The sequence below is a fragment of the Bacillus rossius genome, chromosome 17, assembly GCF_032445375.1.
Source record: "Bacillus rossius redtenbacheri isolate Brsri chromosome 17, Brsri_v3, whole genome shotgun sequence".
Taxonomy (NCBI): Eukaryota; Metazoa; Arthropoda; class Insecta; order Phasmatodea; family Bacillidae; genus Bacillus; species Bacillus rossius.
Genome location: NC_086344.1, coordinates 25420041 through 25438122, shown reverse-complemented (window position 1 = coordinate 25438122; position 18082 = coordinate 25420041). Strand labels below are relative to the sequence as shown.

Genomic DNA, 18082 nt, shown 5'->3' with positions numbered 1-18082 from the left:
ATTACCTTACATGAAATACACGTTGTTGGGTGTACATACAAATTACCCTAAGGCCTCGTGGCCAACCCCAATGGCTACACATGCTTATAAAACAAAACTTACATTTTACCTTATCACAATAAAAGGACCACAGCCCCATGGGAAAATAATCATGCAATAGGCGGAGCCTGCTGGGGAAAAAGTCTTAAATTAAAGTTGATAATGTGGTTGAATGAAAATTGCCGGCCCCGAAAGTCCTCGAGACGGCTTGTTTGATAGTCCAATACTGGTGTATCTATCATCTAACATGATGGTCTGGTGTGGGCGAAGCTAAGAGTGCATGAGTGGCATAGTTCATCAGTGAAGTTTGAAGTTTGGGACACAATGCACATCCAAATGAAGTCCCATAATTTCAAATTAAATTAAAATCCCTGGCAAAGACACCCATTATTAAATTATGTGGTGATAAGCTCAAACCACCCAAAGGGTGTTACGGCCTTAAGACAGAGATTTAGATAATTTTACATGTAACTACATGGTCGATAAAACAAAGGCCGAGGGAACCACAACGTGAAACACAGCTTAGCCTGTTTAGATGAGATGGCGAACTAACTAGAAAAATGGCATTCGCACGCCACTACTAACCTGCTTCTTGCAAAAACATGTCGAGCGAAAAAATTGTAACGCAAGACATGTTTCCACGTGGTCGCGCAACTACTATATGAATTACTTGTTAATTAAAACTTGTACTTGTTGGAAAACATTGTTTAATAAATGCTCCGTCATTACATACTAAACGCTTTCCTAACAGTAATCTGCATGACATAACTAGATCGATTAACATTCGGACAACAATCAACTTTGCCAGTGGTGGTGAGCGTTCGCAGCGTCGCACTACCTGCCCTGCACTGCGCTCGGGTGTGTTCTGTGCATGCACACTTTTGTCGTATACGCCCGAGGAAGGTGTCGAGGTGGCATAACGGTCTGTGAGAGTGGAGAGCCCTTGGGCGATGTCCAATAGCCCACTCCCCCTTTTCGGAAAGTACATATGATATTCGCGGTTAGAATTTGGGTACTTGAAAAGAAATGTAATTTTTTATAAGTTTATATATCACACTCGGCAGTACTTTAAGAATTCTACATTAAATACCTTGTCCGAGTTTCGTATTATAATATTATTTGCAATATGGACAACATGAGTACATATGAATGGGAAGCCTTTTCACAGACGAGAGAGCCAAACGCCCGATCGTGCATCTTTGTTTTTTTTGTTCATTGTAACTCATGATAACTAATGGTCAATTAGGTTAGGTTAGCTACATTATAAATACTTTAAAACATTGTGGTCGGTTGATTTGGTTAGGATAGCTACATTAAAGATACTCTGAAATCATGTAAACCGTTTCCTAGCCCTGGATAGCTACATATTAAAAAGTTATTTGCTAAGCAACCATAAAATGATTTTACAGTATTTTTAATGTAGCTATACTTACCTAATATAACCAACCATCCACAATGTTTTAAAGTATTTATAATGTAGCTAACCTATCCTAAGTGACCCCAAAATTTAATGCCACACCGGTTTATGCAATGAGATAGAACGGAAAAAAAAAAAAGCGAGCATGAACTTCGGGGAGCTTCGGGTGTGGCTCTCTCGTCTGTGAAATGAAGGCTTCCAACATATGAATATCCTCGTTGCCGAGGTTAGTTGGTTTCCATACACATTCCAATAGGCCAGACCTACAGATTTCCAAATTTTAATAGCCACCAATGGGGCAGGGGATGTTTATCTCTGCCTCCCCCTCCTTCCCTGGTAGGCTGGACAGGAGGGGGAAACCAAAGGGAATGGAAGGGGGACTGAAACTGTGGCACTCAGTCCTCCTATCCGCACATTCAGCTGGGAATCAGCACGCACGACTACTAAAGACGAGGGGGGAGGGGAGGGGCTATCCCTCTCAATCCCTCCATCTGATAATGACGACCACTTGGGAGGACAAGAGCCCTGACGGGCTTGTACACTCCGCGCTGAGGGGCTGCGCCCCAGTGATGACAAACTAACACTGGCGAATACAGAAAGTCGTTCTCGCTTTGTTTTTTAAACCCTTATAACTTTACTTTACTTTACTACACATTATTTGGAGTATACCCTTATTAGCGATTTTACATTAAAAAATAAACAACATAATTTTACTAAGCCCTTATTAATTGCAGCACGATTTTTGGTATTGCCTAAGAAGTTTCATCTTCAGAAAAATCTTAATTCGAATTAATAATATTTTTACAAACACATTTGAAAACGTGGCAACAATGATTAAGCGACGAGTTTCGTGTCTTTTTGTTTTAGAATAAAAAACTTTAAAACAAATATGGCGAATTGTTTTCTGCTGTAAATAATCTGAGGTTACGTGCAAAGTAGCAGGTACATATGTGCATTTTGGCGATTTCTGAAAAGTGTTTTTTTAAAAATTGTGGGTGCCTTAATTAATATACACAAGGCGAAACAATCAAAATGGATAATCCGCCTATTGGTTTACCCAGCGAGGGGACTCTACCGCATCAGCCTGTACATCAGCCTATGCAATCGGTAGGCGTAAATTCTGGTAATACGTTCCAGTGGTGTAACATTTTGATTGTACAAATCTCATGTCTATAATTCAGCAGATTAGTGGCTTCTGAAAAGAAAACTAATAACTCTAGTGAAAGTTTGGTTATGTTTTGTCAACTACAGCAATAATACGTGTTTAATACGTTAGATAATACGTATTACACACTGTTAACGTCGCTGGCCTAACATAACCAACCTTTTAGTTTAATTATCATTCGCATTTTTCCCCCAGAAGCCTCTAATCTGCCGAATTATCCTAATGTCTATTACTGAAGCCTTACAGGTTTACACAAGAAGAGCTACGAGTGATAAGGCAGTGTAATGCAGAGAGCTTTTACCAACGATGCCTGCCTCTTGGAACAGCTCTTGGAATAGGAGCATATCTAGGTGTTCAAGCAGGTCAGTTAAGACATGACGCAAAGTAATTTTGTTGGTGTTGTATGTGTATTATATGATACTATTGTTCAAGTATAAACTAGTTATTTATGACGTAAATGTATATGTTTTAAGTGTTATTTACTTATTGTAATGTATATCAAACTGACAAGCCCTATATTCTGTGAACATACTGTTCAAAAATTGAATCTATTGGGTGCAAATAAAAATAAATAAATAAAAAATTAACAAATCATTATGCTGAATGTGAGTGGGCTTCTAGTTCTGAAAAGTACAAGATGTTGAAAATATGTAGTGGAAGGATAATTTTAAATAACCAGCTGATATTGATTACTAAGCCAGGATTTAGTGAAAGAAGGGGTCAGGTATAACCATTATATCACTTTTTGTGAGTAATTTTATCTTTATAATTGAATATTAAAATATTGTCACACTAAAATCTTGTGGAATAGTAGACTTTTAGAACTCCTACATTTACACATAGAAATTTAATGATTTTTCTTGAGAAAAGAAAACTTAACGTATCAAATTTTTTTTTAAATTAAATTTTTTAAATAATTAATTATTAAGTCAATTATTTGATAATTTTGTTTAAACAAGACATATATTAATGTTATAAAATACATGATTTACACATGTCAATTTTCTATAAAAGATATGCTTATAGTAATGTGTGCAAACGAGCATTAAATATAGAATTCCTACTTGAAAATACAATTTCTGCCGCAAGTCCAGCTATAATGGGAAGGAAATACAATATAGTAGCTGTAATAGTTGCTGTAATTTTCTTATTCTGTCATCGCTAGTTTTGAAATCCGGGAAAGGAGAGGGTTCCGGACCCCACGTCCCTTTGCCTAAGCTGGGTATCTGATGGAAACGGGGCTATTAGTTCAAGTGGCATAAAGCAGAAATTTACTGTAGACTGAAAATAGATTTTAGTAAATTTCCTTTTTTAATGGATATCATGTGTGACTATCAGTGTTGTTAAAAGTACTCGGTAAAAGTAATTGGGCTCAATTACAATTACTGTGGTGACAATGTAACTAATTACAAGTAAAAATTACTTTACATAGATGTAATCAGTAAAATTACAATTACAATTACAATTACAATTACTTTCCGCTATCATTTTAAAACTGACTTACGATTTTTTTTACACACTGTTACATTAATGTACATACTTATATGTTTTGTTAAAAAAATGATTTCATGTAATGATTAAATTTATTATCTTTAATTAAATGAATAATATTTGAGGACAAACTTGCTTGAATAACATCAAAAGACTTCATACAGGTAGCTACCTGTAATAAAGGTAACACTCCTTAAATTTGGGAATTGACCTTACAAAACAATTACAATCGTGGAAATACAGTAGCTAATGTCAGTAAATGTTGTAAAAAACAGTGTTAACACATATCATTAATAAAATTCATTATCTAGTTTGCTTACCGTGCATACGATCATAGCACTACAAGCGTAAAATTATAAACTTTACTAATACAAAAATGTATGTTGTTCTTGTTCTTAATTGTATTCATTATTCGTTCCGAGAATAAAAGTAACGGCAAGTAAATATAAAGTATTGATTACCTTAATGTAACGATTACAATTAATGTTATATATTCCGATTACAAGTACAAATTACATTTTTTAAATGTAACTCGTTACAAGTATAAATTACTTGAAAAGTAATCGTTACAAGTAATCTGATTACTTGTAATTCGTTACTTAACAACACTGGTGACTATCCATTATCTGTAAAAAAAAATAAAAAAAAAATAGGGGGAGAATTATGACGTTGGAAATTGGCCAATGATAATGAATTGAGTGGTGGGACAAAGGAAAATATAGCATGTAGTATTGGCAACAGCGAAAGACAAAATAGTACGTCAAAAAAAAAAGACGAATAATGATAGTGTAAATATTTGAGTTATAGTAGTGGTTTTTCATATGAAGAAGAGTAATTTAATAGGTTGAATTGAATAAATAAGGACTAATAATAAGCATTAGGTAAGTTATACGAAATTTGTTGGATATATGGAGTACATAATGAGTGTAGTAGTGACAAGCGAAAAGGAAGTTTGTGTTTATTTATACTTTATCAGTATAATGGTACAGTGTAGAGAGAGAGAGAGAGAGAGAGAGAGAGAGAGAGAGAGAATGTGTGGTAGTGATTGTGTTAGTAGAGACATGTAAACTGGAAAACCTGAAAGAGGAATTAGTCGCAATTGGTTTTTGGAGTGGCAGACAACAGATTATCAGAGGCACTACAGACAATTGAGCAGGTGGTAAAGAAAATCAGAAAAGCTGAAACTGATGTTTGGACAAATCAGATATTGATTTGGTACATCTTACAAACATTATATACACAACGTAACAAAGTATAGGACCTAAAATAATAATCCACATGATAAACCATGTCCTTTCGGACTATATAAATTGTGCAGGACTAAGGATATGTTGATATCAACAATAAGAAACAAAGAAAGTTGTACAAGAACAACCTTAACCTCCCTTCTCCCCCCTCCTCTTCCAAACCACCTTTTCCCGAGCAGTCACCACGTTCCTAAAGAATGCAAAAGAGCACGTACCAGTCCATTTGAAAAAAAAAGGTCCGATTTACGTGGGGACAATACTTTAAAACTTGTTACCAGAAAATATTATAAACATAAACAGCTTTCTGAAATCCTACCACAGACTAAAAAAAGGTTTTATTGGAAAAATTTTTTATTCTTACTCTCTGAAGGAATTATTTAACCTTATAGAATACAAAATAAAATGGTACTTTTATTAAAGTGACCTTATTAATTTGCTAAAGTAATTTTTTTAATAACTTGTTTTATTGTGTACTAAAATTTACTTTGTGTCCAATACTGTACCATTCATAAGTACAAACTGTTTTATGTAGTGTATTTTTCTGTAATTAGTAAGTTAGATAAGTTTTTTCCCCCCTAAATTTGTGTTATTATTTAATTTATGTTAATAGAAATGTGTGTGTATGTTATGAGTACATACTAACATGTCCTATATTTCAGAGTACTCGACTCCATGAGGAACACGTAGAAAGAAAGAAAGAAAGAAAGAAATACATAGGCACCCACCCTAGAATTCATTTGACAACTTTTATTTACAGTATTATTTACAGATGTGTTTCCGAAACGTGTGTTTTCCAGGTTACTTGAAACCTAGCGCCCGATGGGGGGCCACCCCGAAAGTGATGCTGGGGGTTGTCGTGGGGTATTTTCTGGGGAAATTTTCCTACCAGTCCAAGTGCGCAGAGAAGATCATGCATCTGCCAAATAGCCCGCTGGGAGAGATGCTACGCAGAAACAAGTACGGCGGCTCCAAAGAAATGTAAGACGCCTGTCCACATGTGGTCTCAGTAGCTGCATCAAAAAAAAAATATATATATATTATTACGCTCATCACTGACTAACTCCACTATCGCGTACCATATTCTTTTTTGTGTGTGTGTTCAAGAAGTGTTTTTAAGATTAATAATCAATCTCTGGATTTAATTAACCATAATAAATGATTTGGGTACCAATAATAAACATACAAAAACTACCAACAACAATTTTTATATTTTCTGGAATTATTACCCTAAAGGGTGAAAAAACGGGTAAGTTTTTAAGATTATTAATTATGTCTCAGAATTTTAATAAAAATTATAAAATTATATTGGGTACCAATGATAAACATACAAATACAAAAAAAAACACACACTTATTAAATTTTTGGAAATGCAACCCCTAAGGGGTGAACAAGATAAATTTGTTTTTAAGATTAATAACAATATCTTTAAAAAAAATTAAGCATAATAAATTATTTTTAATACCTACCAATAACAAACATAAGAAAACTGCCAACCACAATTTAAATATTTTGTCGCAATTCAAACCCTAAGGGGTGAAAGAGAGGTAAATATGGATTGAAAATTTTTAATTATATCTCCTAAGCTAACCAAGTATAACAAAAGACACAAGGGACCAATAATAATAATAATAATAATAATAATAATAATAATAATAATAATAATATGAAATCTACCAAACAATCTTACTATTTGGCAAGATGCAATCCCTAAAGGGTGAAACAGGTAAGTATGATTTTAAGATGAATAATTATATTTTTGAAATAAATTAAGCATATTAAATTATTTTGGGTACCAATAATAAACTTATGAAAATCATCAACTACAATTTTACCAGTTTGTGAAAGTCAAACCCTACAGTTAGTAAAAGGGGTAGTGTGTTTTTGAAACAAAAATCCAACACTCATATTTAATTAGCATAAGAAGTTAGACTCTAAAAAAACCTCTTCATTTAGAGTTACTATTGCTTATTTTTTGAATTTATTAAATTTTGGCTTTTAAGGGGATTTATCAAAAAAATTTATTTCAGAAACTAATTAAGTAACAGGTAAATTAATAGTAAAACTAATAAACTAATAAATTATTTAACTTATTTCCAAAATTCCACCCTTAAGGGGTGTAAAGGGATTAGATTTAAAAAGGAAAATGCATGTTTCCAAATCTCCTAGATCTAAGGTTTATATATTAAGAGTGAACATTAAGCATATAGAGTTACAAATTGTATTTTTTAAGTTCTCTGGATTTTTTCTTTTAAAGGTGTGTGAAAAGGGAGTAAGTTATGTTTTATTATAAATAATTAATATCTCTATAGAAAACAAAACTCAATTAAAAGAACTTAACTTAAACAACGTAAATAATTAATTACATAAGAGTACTTATACCATTTTTTGATATTCGACCCCAAAAGAAGTGAAACGGGGGTACGTTAGTTTTTATAGTAATAAATCATATATCCAATATACTTGATCTATACTAAAAATTAAAAATGCCTATGCATACTGACTAAAAAATATCATTCGTAAACGGTTTTGTTATGAAATAAAACTATTATGTACTTCACAAATTTATTGTGTCTGTTTATTTAGTAAAAATGTTTAGAACTTTCATAATCAAATACTTTTCTTTAAATAGTAAGATTTTTGAAATATTCTGAAATTGCGTGGGTTTTAAGCACACTATGAAAAGAAATTTAATATTTTTGTAAATATTTCTTGTATATTAAATGTTTGTTGTATTCATAATTTTTCAACGGGTGCCTTAGGCGCCGTACAACTAACTAGTTGAACTGACGTAATGAGATTCGGTGAAGTGGAGTTAGTTAAACTTGATGTAGTTGTTCTATTCGGTGTGTTCCAGCTTGTCGATAGACCCCAGCTTTGGTGTTTCCCTTGCGCCGTTCGGGAACATAGAAACATATTCCGATATCGGTCCGCAACACGACATCGATGTTGATCGACCGTACCAGCAGGGGCTGGATGATTCCGGCCGCCCTTCTTTGGACTGTAAGTTGTTTGTTAAAGAGTAAAGGCATGTTATGTCTGTAACCCTGAGGTAAAGGACAGCAATTTTTTTTATTTTATGAAATTGAGTTGGCACCAGGGTTGGCTGATTTAAACCACAATGGTTTGAATGAAGTGGTTTTTATATTTTGAAAATTTTTTTTTATAAATGGTGTATTTTTTAATTTAATTTATTAATTTATTTAATTAAAGATATAGTTAGACTGATAACAACAAAAGTTTACTCATTAGGGTTTTTTGTGATTTACAGAAACAAAAAATTATATACTAATCAAGATCTTATCATTTAAATTATTTGAATAAGTTGTAAATTATACCCAGCTAAATACTTCTCTAAAGCTAAAAGTATTAAATATGTAGTTAATTACTATTCTATGGGAAATCCCCAACTGTACTGTTAATCCCCATTCTGTGGGAAACGCTCATTATATGGAAGATACATCTTCCTGTTGGTAAATATCCTTTCTGTGGTTAAGTCTCAGAAGATTTGCCGATTTGTTGGACTTCAGTTCCTTGATTTTATAATTATTATGTTTCAACATGAGTGTCAGAAAGCGAGATGTATGGCTTTCATTTAAACATGCTTAGAACCATAATAACTAACTTGATAAAAAAAGCTATTTAAACTTTAAAAAAAATGTGGTTTGTTTCCGACCTTGGTTAGCATCCTTGTCTATGATATACATTTTTCTTTCCACACAGAGTTATAGAGCACTATGTTCAGTTACTTTAAATAACCAAAATAGTAAAAATGTCAGGGTTCATTCATAGGAAAAAAAGAACTATGTAGAAACGACTTGAGAAAGTATAATTTTGATACATTGTGTCGTTTACGTGTGGGGTAGAGATATAGCTAGGCCTAACCTAGTTGCTACTCCATATATCAGTTCTCTTATTAAGGTGTCTGTGGTTGTATCTACTTTGTTTTTAAGGCACGCCAATTCTAAGTAGTGTCAAAAATAAATGGATTAGGGCGTAATGTCTTGTCGAAATCAACGGGTGATCACACGAGGATGGAGCAGTGAAGTAACACATTGGCTAGAGGCAGCGTTGCCAGACACGAGCGAATTCAGACACATGTACCCAGATACCTTTGTCTGTATCGTACCCGAGAAGATCCACTCGGGGTACGCGAATGTTCCCTAATTTAGGAAAAAGAAAAAAAATTAATAGTGACAAAATTACTGAACATCATTTACTTGGAATGGAAAACCAAATTTAGGGTGGAAAAAAGTCTTTGCCCTGGCCGTGACGTACTGGCATTAAAACATCCTCGTCTTTTTGAAAACAGCCTCAGCTACGCTATATTCCTAAGGATCTCTGGAGAACCACAGGATCAAGTTGCAGCTAGTATGAAGTAAACGTTAGGGTGGCGACGACAGGATTAGGTATACATCTCATTGAAGACAGTCTCAGCTACACTATTCAAGCACAACACAAATTTAAGTCGCCATATTTACATCACAGGTAATATTTACAATAATTTTACACCAACCTTTAACCTCAAATTTTTTTTTTTTGTCACATGTGGCTGGAATTGTAGTATTCAACATCTATATCATCCCCCCTCCCCCCTAGATCAACAAACTGCGTTTTTTTTTAAATCCAATGCACTGGCTTTAGCAGTAGAGTCAATATTGCATTTAAACTGTAAAAATTTTATGTCTACACGCTGTTGTGAGATTTTACAGAACAGTGATTATGATATTTGTATTAAAGAAGGCTATATAATTTATTGTAATTTGTCACTACGTTGGGTCATTAGCAGCCTAGAATTTTTATTTTATGAGTGCGTACATACTTTTGCCATGTTAATAATCCTAGAGCAAAATTTTTATGTTTTAAGGGGGGGGGGAGAGAGGAACCGAAAATACTAATATTGGTTTCAGCAGTGTTTCATTATTTTTTTTTGTGTATGTACATGAATGACACCTGAACTGGAATTTCTTGTACCCGAATGTAGATGTGAGTGTTACCCAAATTGTGTACGCTATGGTTGGCAACACTGTTGGGGAGGAAACGTGAGCACACCGGCCCGTGGCAACGTCTCCCGTGTTTTCACCGTGCCAAAATTTTGGGTTCCACCTCATCATGAGTGAGGCTGTAGAGATTTGTGATTTTGGCGGAAGGCTGTATTTGTATGTCTGTGCAGATTTTTTTTTGATATAAGTTATTGGACACATTCTGGATCAAAGTCCTTTTACTGTAGCAACCATGTATTTTGTTACATCAATTTTTTTTTAATTGAAGCATTTTTTTGTTGATAGCAAGTATGCTTGAAGATGATGATCTCTCCGCTAGTGCCCAGAATCACTCGACTACCTACGATGAATTGCGGCGTAAAAACAGAGAAGAGTACGAACAAAAGAAACCAAAACCTTACAGGTGAATTACTTACTCTAGGTAGAAATTTAGCAAAGCCTGCATGATAAAGGGAACATTTTTCATGGATTTTATTTTTAGCTTTTAAAGTAATGCATTTGTGTTTAACTTTTTTTTTTGTTCTGTAGGTGGTAGTAAAGCTATATAATTTATTGTAATTTGTCACTACGTTGGGTCATTAGCAGCCTAGAATTTTTATTTTATGAGTGTGTACATACTTTTGCCATGTTAATAATCCTAGAGCAAAATTCTCATGTTTTAAGGGGGGAGAGAGAGGAACCGAAAATACTAATATTGGTTTCAGCAGTGTTTCAGCCATAACAGTTTTTTATGTTTTAATGTCTAAAATATGTTTAGGTGAGGCAGAGATCATACATAAAGATAATTTTAGACCATATCATAGTGTCTGTTGACAGTATTATTATTACAGTTGTAATCATTCCCTAACAACTAATTCAATACTAAATAACAATTAATTTACTGGAAAAAATACTTGTAGTAGCTAGTCAATTTCAAATCAGTTGTTTCACTAAATTGTAGTACTCTTGGCAAAAATAACCATAGTCTAATAAACTTATAGTTAAAAAACTAAAAGACCTGCCTTTATTGTTGAATGAACTAAAAATTTTAAAAAGTTTTAAAATTAATTTTTTTGTCCAACAACCAAATAATTCACCACAACTCTGTATAACTATAATCATTTTCATAGTGACTATATCCTAAAACTAGGGAGAGAAAATTTATAACAAATGATATCCAGCACCACATTACTAATTTTAAGTTTTTTATTGTATTGTTATTAAATTCATATAGTCATTATTGTAATGACTATATCCTAAAATTTTCAAAATGACTATATCCTAAAATTAGTGATAAAAAAACCTACAAATCATATTGTTATTACTGATAAAAAAAAGCACTCCACGCTTTTAGTTATATAGTTTTGGTTCATTATTTGATTGTTGGACAAAAAAACTTGAATTTAAATTTTATTTTTTAATATTCATTCAACAATAAAAGTGTGTTTTTTTTACTATGTTTATTTAATTCTTCTTAGTCACAAAATAAAATAGAAATATTGAATATGAGTAATTGAAACCAATTAAAAATACTAAATATGAGTTACCTTGTTTACTCGCATAATTGTCGCACATTTTATTCTAAAATCAAGTTTGAAAAGTAGGGGTGCGACGATTATGCGGAAAAAAATATTTTGTTAGGTAAAGTTATTCATAAAATAATCCGTTCATGGAAAGAGTACGTTTATTTAAAAAAAAAAAAAAAAAAAAAAAAGCGGAGTATACAAGAGCATGCCAAACAATTTATATTAATAATTCATTAAACAAAAACCTTTCTTCAACTTTAAATAGAAAACCCATTGTAACGCGAACGCAGGCCACTTGAATTTGCGACGTGAACTAACGCCAAACTATTGCAGTAGTACACATTTACCACGAAAGAATGCGGGCCATCAAATGTAGTTAACTTGGCACTCAACAGAGAGAGCGCGCTGCATGCAATCGGCGAGATATCGATATTCAACTACGTGTGTGCGCTACGGGAAGCAACATAACCATACATGAATAATGCCGACTAGCGCTGGCTACATGTTCATAAGCGGTACACCGCGGCGACGCAGATGATCAGATAAAGGAAATGTTTAAAAACGTCTTTAAAAGAAATTTTACACTTCAGACAACTTCGTATTTCCGTTAATTAAATAAGTAAGTAGTAATGCCCAAAAAAAATATTAGATTTCTACTTTAAAATATATCGTTTTATACGGAAGATACCTACACAAAGCGCTTGGAATCTAATAGTGGGACCAAAAACATAATTCAACATTTAAGCGAGAAGTTTTTTTATCCCAATTTTGACGGCCAAAAATATAGGTGCAATGATTATGCGCGTGCGACGATTATACGATAAAAGAGGGTATTAAAGTTTTTATTTGTTACAATGAACTTAAAATCAGTCGATAATGTTCACTACCACAGAACTGCAGACATTAATTAATTAATTAATTAATTAATAAAAATTAAGAGGACAATGGTTTCAGCTTGCCAGTTAAAAATTACTATGAAATTAAATAACTAAAGTTTATGGTTTTTAAAAACTAATGTAAAGGAACACTGATCTAAATTTTGAGTTCTAGGTAAAATGAAAGATCTTAGACAGTCTTTCAAGTATATGTCTACATACTTGAAACTAGGCAGGGATGATCTTTATATTACATACACATTAAATGAGCATGGGGTTTTCCTAATATCAGTCTCCAATGCGGGTTACGGGAGCATTAAATATTTTGGGCTTAACTCCCCCGGCACATTTTCCACCATAGCACGACCTATTGATCAGACAGTTTAGTTTTACTAATCATGCTAAATACTGTAAAAAAATTTTGCCGTAATTTATCAAACTAACATGGCTTTGCCATTTATAAAAATAAGTTTTAATCACATTAAAATTACCTGTAATTGTCTCCCAATTGAGATAATTTTGAGGTATGGCTCCAAACTATATTTGGTATTTTTAAAAAACAAAATTCCATTGAGAGAAGAAACAAAAGTTTTACAATTAAAAAAATATTTGATATTTAGAATCTATTGTTTGTCGATTCTGTATTATATGGGTATTTGAACCGACTATTTTTGAACAGTTCTTAAATATATTGTCACTGAAGATTAAACACCGCCATGGAAACATATGCATTTAGCATCTTCTCACGACATTACTGAGCACTTCCTACCAATTAAATATGTTAATGTAAAACAAAAACTTCATTTTGTGTTATGTTTGCAGTTGGCAAAGGTGTTTTTTTTTTTTTTTTAAATCTCCTGAAAAACTTGCTTTTTGTCACACAAGCGGTTGTTTTTCTTAAGCGACGATGTAAACAATATTTCTGCATGTATTAATTTAATCTAAGTGATATAAAAGAGTGAAGAAAAGTTAATGTAAATTTTACCCCTGATTTGCCCCATCTTACCGCGCAGTGTTTTAACGTTGGGCCCACCTCCTTGTGCTCTTGTACGTCATCTCGTCGTGTAACACTCCCTTCACCCTGCCTGCCAGGGGGGAGGAAGGCCAGCCCATCTTCAGACCGCGGCCGACCCCACCGCCGGCCGACGCGGGGCCCCCTTCCCCCTTCCCGCAGCCGCACGAGCGGCTCAACAAGTACGGCGACGTGTGGGAGAAGTGAGCGAGCGCGTCCCGTCCGTAGTGCTTGCGTAGACGAGGTGTCTCGTACGTGTGGTTTGTTTCACTAAAGCTTCTTCGCGCCACCAGCCACTGCATCATTGTTCCTGTTTAACTTGGTCGTACTCACTTAAATATTATTATTATTATTATTTTATTTTTTTAAAGGATTTGATAATACACTGTCAATGTGAAGTGGCATCGGTTAACAGTATCTTGTCTGCGATGCTTTCTTCAGGCTCTCATTATGATGTTCTTAAAGTTTAGTTTTTCAGTGAGATGAATCGGTAAGAAAAAGAGCCCAATTAATTTCAAAATGTTTTTTTTTTTTTTTTTGTCTTTTAAAAAAAAATTTTGTGTTAAGTTTCAAAGTGTTTCTTGATAATGAGGGTTTTTTTTTTTGTAAATGTTAATGGTAAATTAAAAGAAAAATTTAATTGAAGTATTTTCTTGTATTATGTCTTTATCCTGGTCCTTCCTAATAGTGAAGCTGTCGAGTGGAATTATGCATATATTGCACTCCGTCCTTTTGAAAACTGTGATCATGTGTTCACAACTGTTAGTCACATAAAGCAGCTGTCTTAAAAATAATATCTTGAACAACAAAGATGAATACATAAACATTTGTAGAACAAGCCAAAATTAGTCGAAGCCAAATTTTTCATTTAGTCAAAACATAGAATTCCATGGAAGGAATTTATTCATAAAAATAACAGCACAGATGAATACAATAGGATAACAAACATGAGACTTTTGGAATGAGAAAAATTAATACAGAAAAACAAATGCCAAATTCATGACAACACAGTGACGAACAGACAAATCCAGTGATTAAACTAGAAATCTGGATGACATGATGATGACAGCATGGACAGTGGCGTAGCTAAGGTGACTGGCGCCCCTGGCCATACGTGAAAATGGCACCCCCTCTTGGATTAAAAAAAAAAGGGGGGGGGAGAGGGTTCAGTAATCGTGAAACCGTCGCGGCAGCGCCCCTCCCCCCCCCCCTGCTCCGGCGCCCCTGGCGGGGGCCATCCCTGCCACCCGCTTGCTACGTCACTGAGCATGGATAAAACAGTAGGTTTTAGACTGTTAGCCTGTGAAACTAAATAAGATACTTACATAAGTATGTCATATATGCTGAGAATCTGAAGGTATAGCAATGTAAATTCATTTGAGAAAACAGGTCTCTGTCCTGTGAGTACACAAATATTCACTAACAAATATTTCAATTCAAGCAAAATTAACACCAATAGTTTCTCTGAAGGTCCTCAGTCTGAGCCATCATCATCATCATCATCATCATCATCATCATCATCATCCACTTAAACTATAGCAGGACCCAACAACAGACAAAATTTAGTTGTTACTCCTGAACAAGTACGACCTTAACCTACAGCTCCGCAATCACCGACGAAAAACACAAGATGAAATACATACTGGAAAGTCAAGAGTATATACACATACGCCAGAAAAAAAAACTGAATGGAAGAATTGGAGAGTAGAAGAAAGGCTAACAAGGGGGGAAAAAACAGAAGCACCATGTTATTTCCAAGTACTACTGTTCCCTAAACCCAAAGTGACAAAAAAATATCTACCCTGTTCTATATAAATATATCACTCTGACTCAAGTGAAGACATGAGTGATGGAATGAAGCCAAGTTGGGATGAAAGTGATGGTGTGGACAATGGTAACTTGCTTTTCGTGAAATTTGCCACAAACAAAAAGTGTATTTATTCATTATGTAAGCCTAGTAACCAAAAATGTTCAGTCTTCTGAGTTCATCATGGTTAAGTTATTGTGCAGAAAGGGTTCAACCAGTAACTTCAGTTGGCCACAGATTCAAGATGAAAGAGAAGTGGACATTTGTGATGTCACCAAACTATCGAAACCAATAACAAAAGGAACAGCATGTACTTCTGATGTTTTCAAGTTTCCTTTTAAAATTTGAGCCATTATATGTTTTTTGAATATTATATGTATATACGTACATTTTAACTTGCAATAAATATTTTAATGTTTTCTTTGTTTTGTAACTGTCAATTTATTTTAAGTAAACGGTAATATAAAAGTGTAGAAAGAAATTAACATGATTAAAGTGCCAAATGAACCCCATGCTTATGACGAATCAGCCCCACTGGTGGAGTAGATGCAGCAATGTGAAGTAATGTTACACAATTAAAAATAAATAAAGTTAAAGTCAATAAGAGCAAAAGTTAACTACATATTCATATTCAGTATAAATGCCATGGAAAATTAATCATAAAGTGATTTCAAAACTATTAAAATCTAAGGAATAAAATGATTTATTTTTCAAATGTGCCGAATGTACCCCACTCACCCCTATTGTGGTTGTAGATGAGCTACTGAAGTTAAAGAGTGTTCAGATTGTGTAATTAATCCACTATAGGAAATTTAAGAAGTAATTTACATCAGATGGTTTTATCCAAAACATTGTATTCTTAAATCTACTAATGGTCTTAAGCTTTTGGTGTGACATGTATACTCTGTACTCAGTAGCGGCCGGTATTAAAGAGCACAAGTGCTCGTGCACACCCAGTTTTCTAAAGAACATTTATTATTAATTTTTAGAGTTAAAAGTTCCTTTTTATCTACTTTTACCAGTGCCAGCTACCAGAGTAACACTCGTCGCTTCGTTTGCATCTGTCACGGACGTCTGTTTTTATTTTTTCGATTGCGGCGATACGGCAACGCTGTAGTGTTCACTAGAGCTGTAGCAAACCGTATGTATTCGTTACTGAGTAACGGGTGCGGCATCTAGTAACGAGTAACGAAACGTTACACACGAATGCATTTCGTTACTCGCATCTTTCGTATGTTTTACGCATGCGCGCGCTTATTCGTTACAAAGAACGATGTTTGTTTATTAATAAAAGTATAATTTGGAAATTCGTCGTCCAAGTTTTTTTACTGTTTATTAAAGGTATTGAGTGTGTAGACAAAGTTTAGATTCGAACAGAAACAACGTAAGAAAGTATTTTTTACAAATTATAAATATGTATGTTTTTGTTTTTTATTATCGCGTATTTTCACGTTTTATGTTATCTTAAAAGATATATTATAATAAAGCCGCTCTAATGAAATTTAATTGTTTCTTGGTTAACAAAAGCTGTTAATTATCAAATATTTTTAATTGTTTATATTCGCTTTATTTTTATTTACGCGACGTCATACTGTACGCGTACGAAATACGACTCGATTCGTTGCTGTTACATAACATAGCATGTGCCATGTTATGCGGTATCAGAAGTAACGAGTAACGATACGAAAGTAACGAGTACTAATTGTTATAGTAACGAATACATACGGGTACACATTTTTTCGTTACTTTTACCCTTCTAGTGTTCACAATGGATCTGTGCACGAAACGGCCTGCATGCCTGCCTCGGTCCTTTTGCGCATGCGCACGAAGGAATTACGTTACCTCCTACGGGACATTCAACACTGGACGAGTGCACGACTCTGGCGTGCTCGTGATTGTCCTGGCGTTTCGTTGCTCATTGATGAAGTTCCAAATTTCAGCACGCACAGCAGCAACTTATGAATCAGCCCGGTAGATGCCAGTATTGTCCACTCCAATACTATCACCCCTAACCAAACAAACTTTTCATTTTCAGTTTTTTACGTCCAGTAGAAACCAGTATTTGCGTGTGGTTCAATGCGAGCGTAAATATCTTTAAATAATAAGTGTGACTGTGCGTTTGTAAAATATTTTTCTGTGCCTTACGCAGGACAACATTTTTCTGAGGTATGTTATAAAGTTTCCCTTTGTTGTAAGACTTTAACTGTGAAAATGTGACTTCGTTATTTGGCGCGTATAGCAAACATGTACGATTTTTAAAAATCGCCATAATGAATTCCGTACAAACAATTTTAGCGAACAGAAAACTTACTACAAGGAAAAGTTAACAATTAAAAATTTAGGAACACTGTGTCAGAAGAAAGACTTACTGCTTTAGCAATGTTGTCAATAGAAAAAAGACTAATAAATAGCATGCATGATTTTAATCATGAGTCATCAACAAGTTTGCTCAGCTGAAAACCAGAAGAATGGATTTTTTTTAAAAAAAATAATGGTGCAATACCTTTGTAGCATTAAAGTTTGT

General features: G+C 33.9%; 1 protein-coding gene across 2 annotated transcripts; it reads left to right on the top strand.

The window, feature by feature from the left end:
• The first annotated feature begins 2321 nt into the window (after positions 1 to 2321).
• On the top strand, positions 2322 to 16143 carry LOC134540641 (OCIA domain-containing protein 1). 2 transcript variants are annotated; one of them, XM_063383501.1, is made up of 6 exons: positions 2322 to 2563; positions 2860 to 2983; positions 6157 to 6337; positions 8214 to 8359; positions 10645 to 10762; positions 13832 to 16143. In XM_063383501.1, the coding sequence occupies exons 1-6, from the start codon at positions 2489 to 2491 to the stop codon at positions 13956 to 13958; spliced, it is 771 nt and encodes a 256-aa protein (XP_063239571.1). In that variant the 5' UTR covers positions 2322 to 2488; the 3' UTR covers positions 13959 to 16143. The 2 variants fall into 2 exon arrangements, with proteins under 2 accessions (XP_063239571.1, XP_063239572.1); XM_063383502.1 differs by having other exon boundaries at positions 2335 to 2398.
• The last annotated feature ends 1939 nt before the right edge of the window (positions 16144 to 18082 follow it).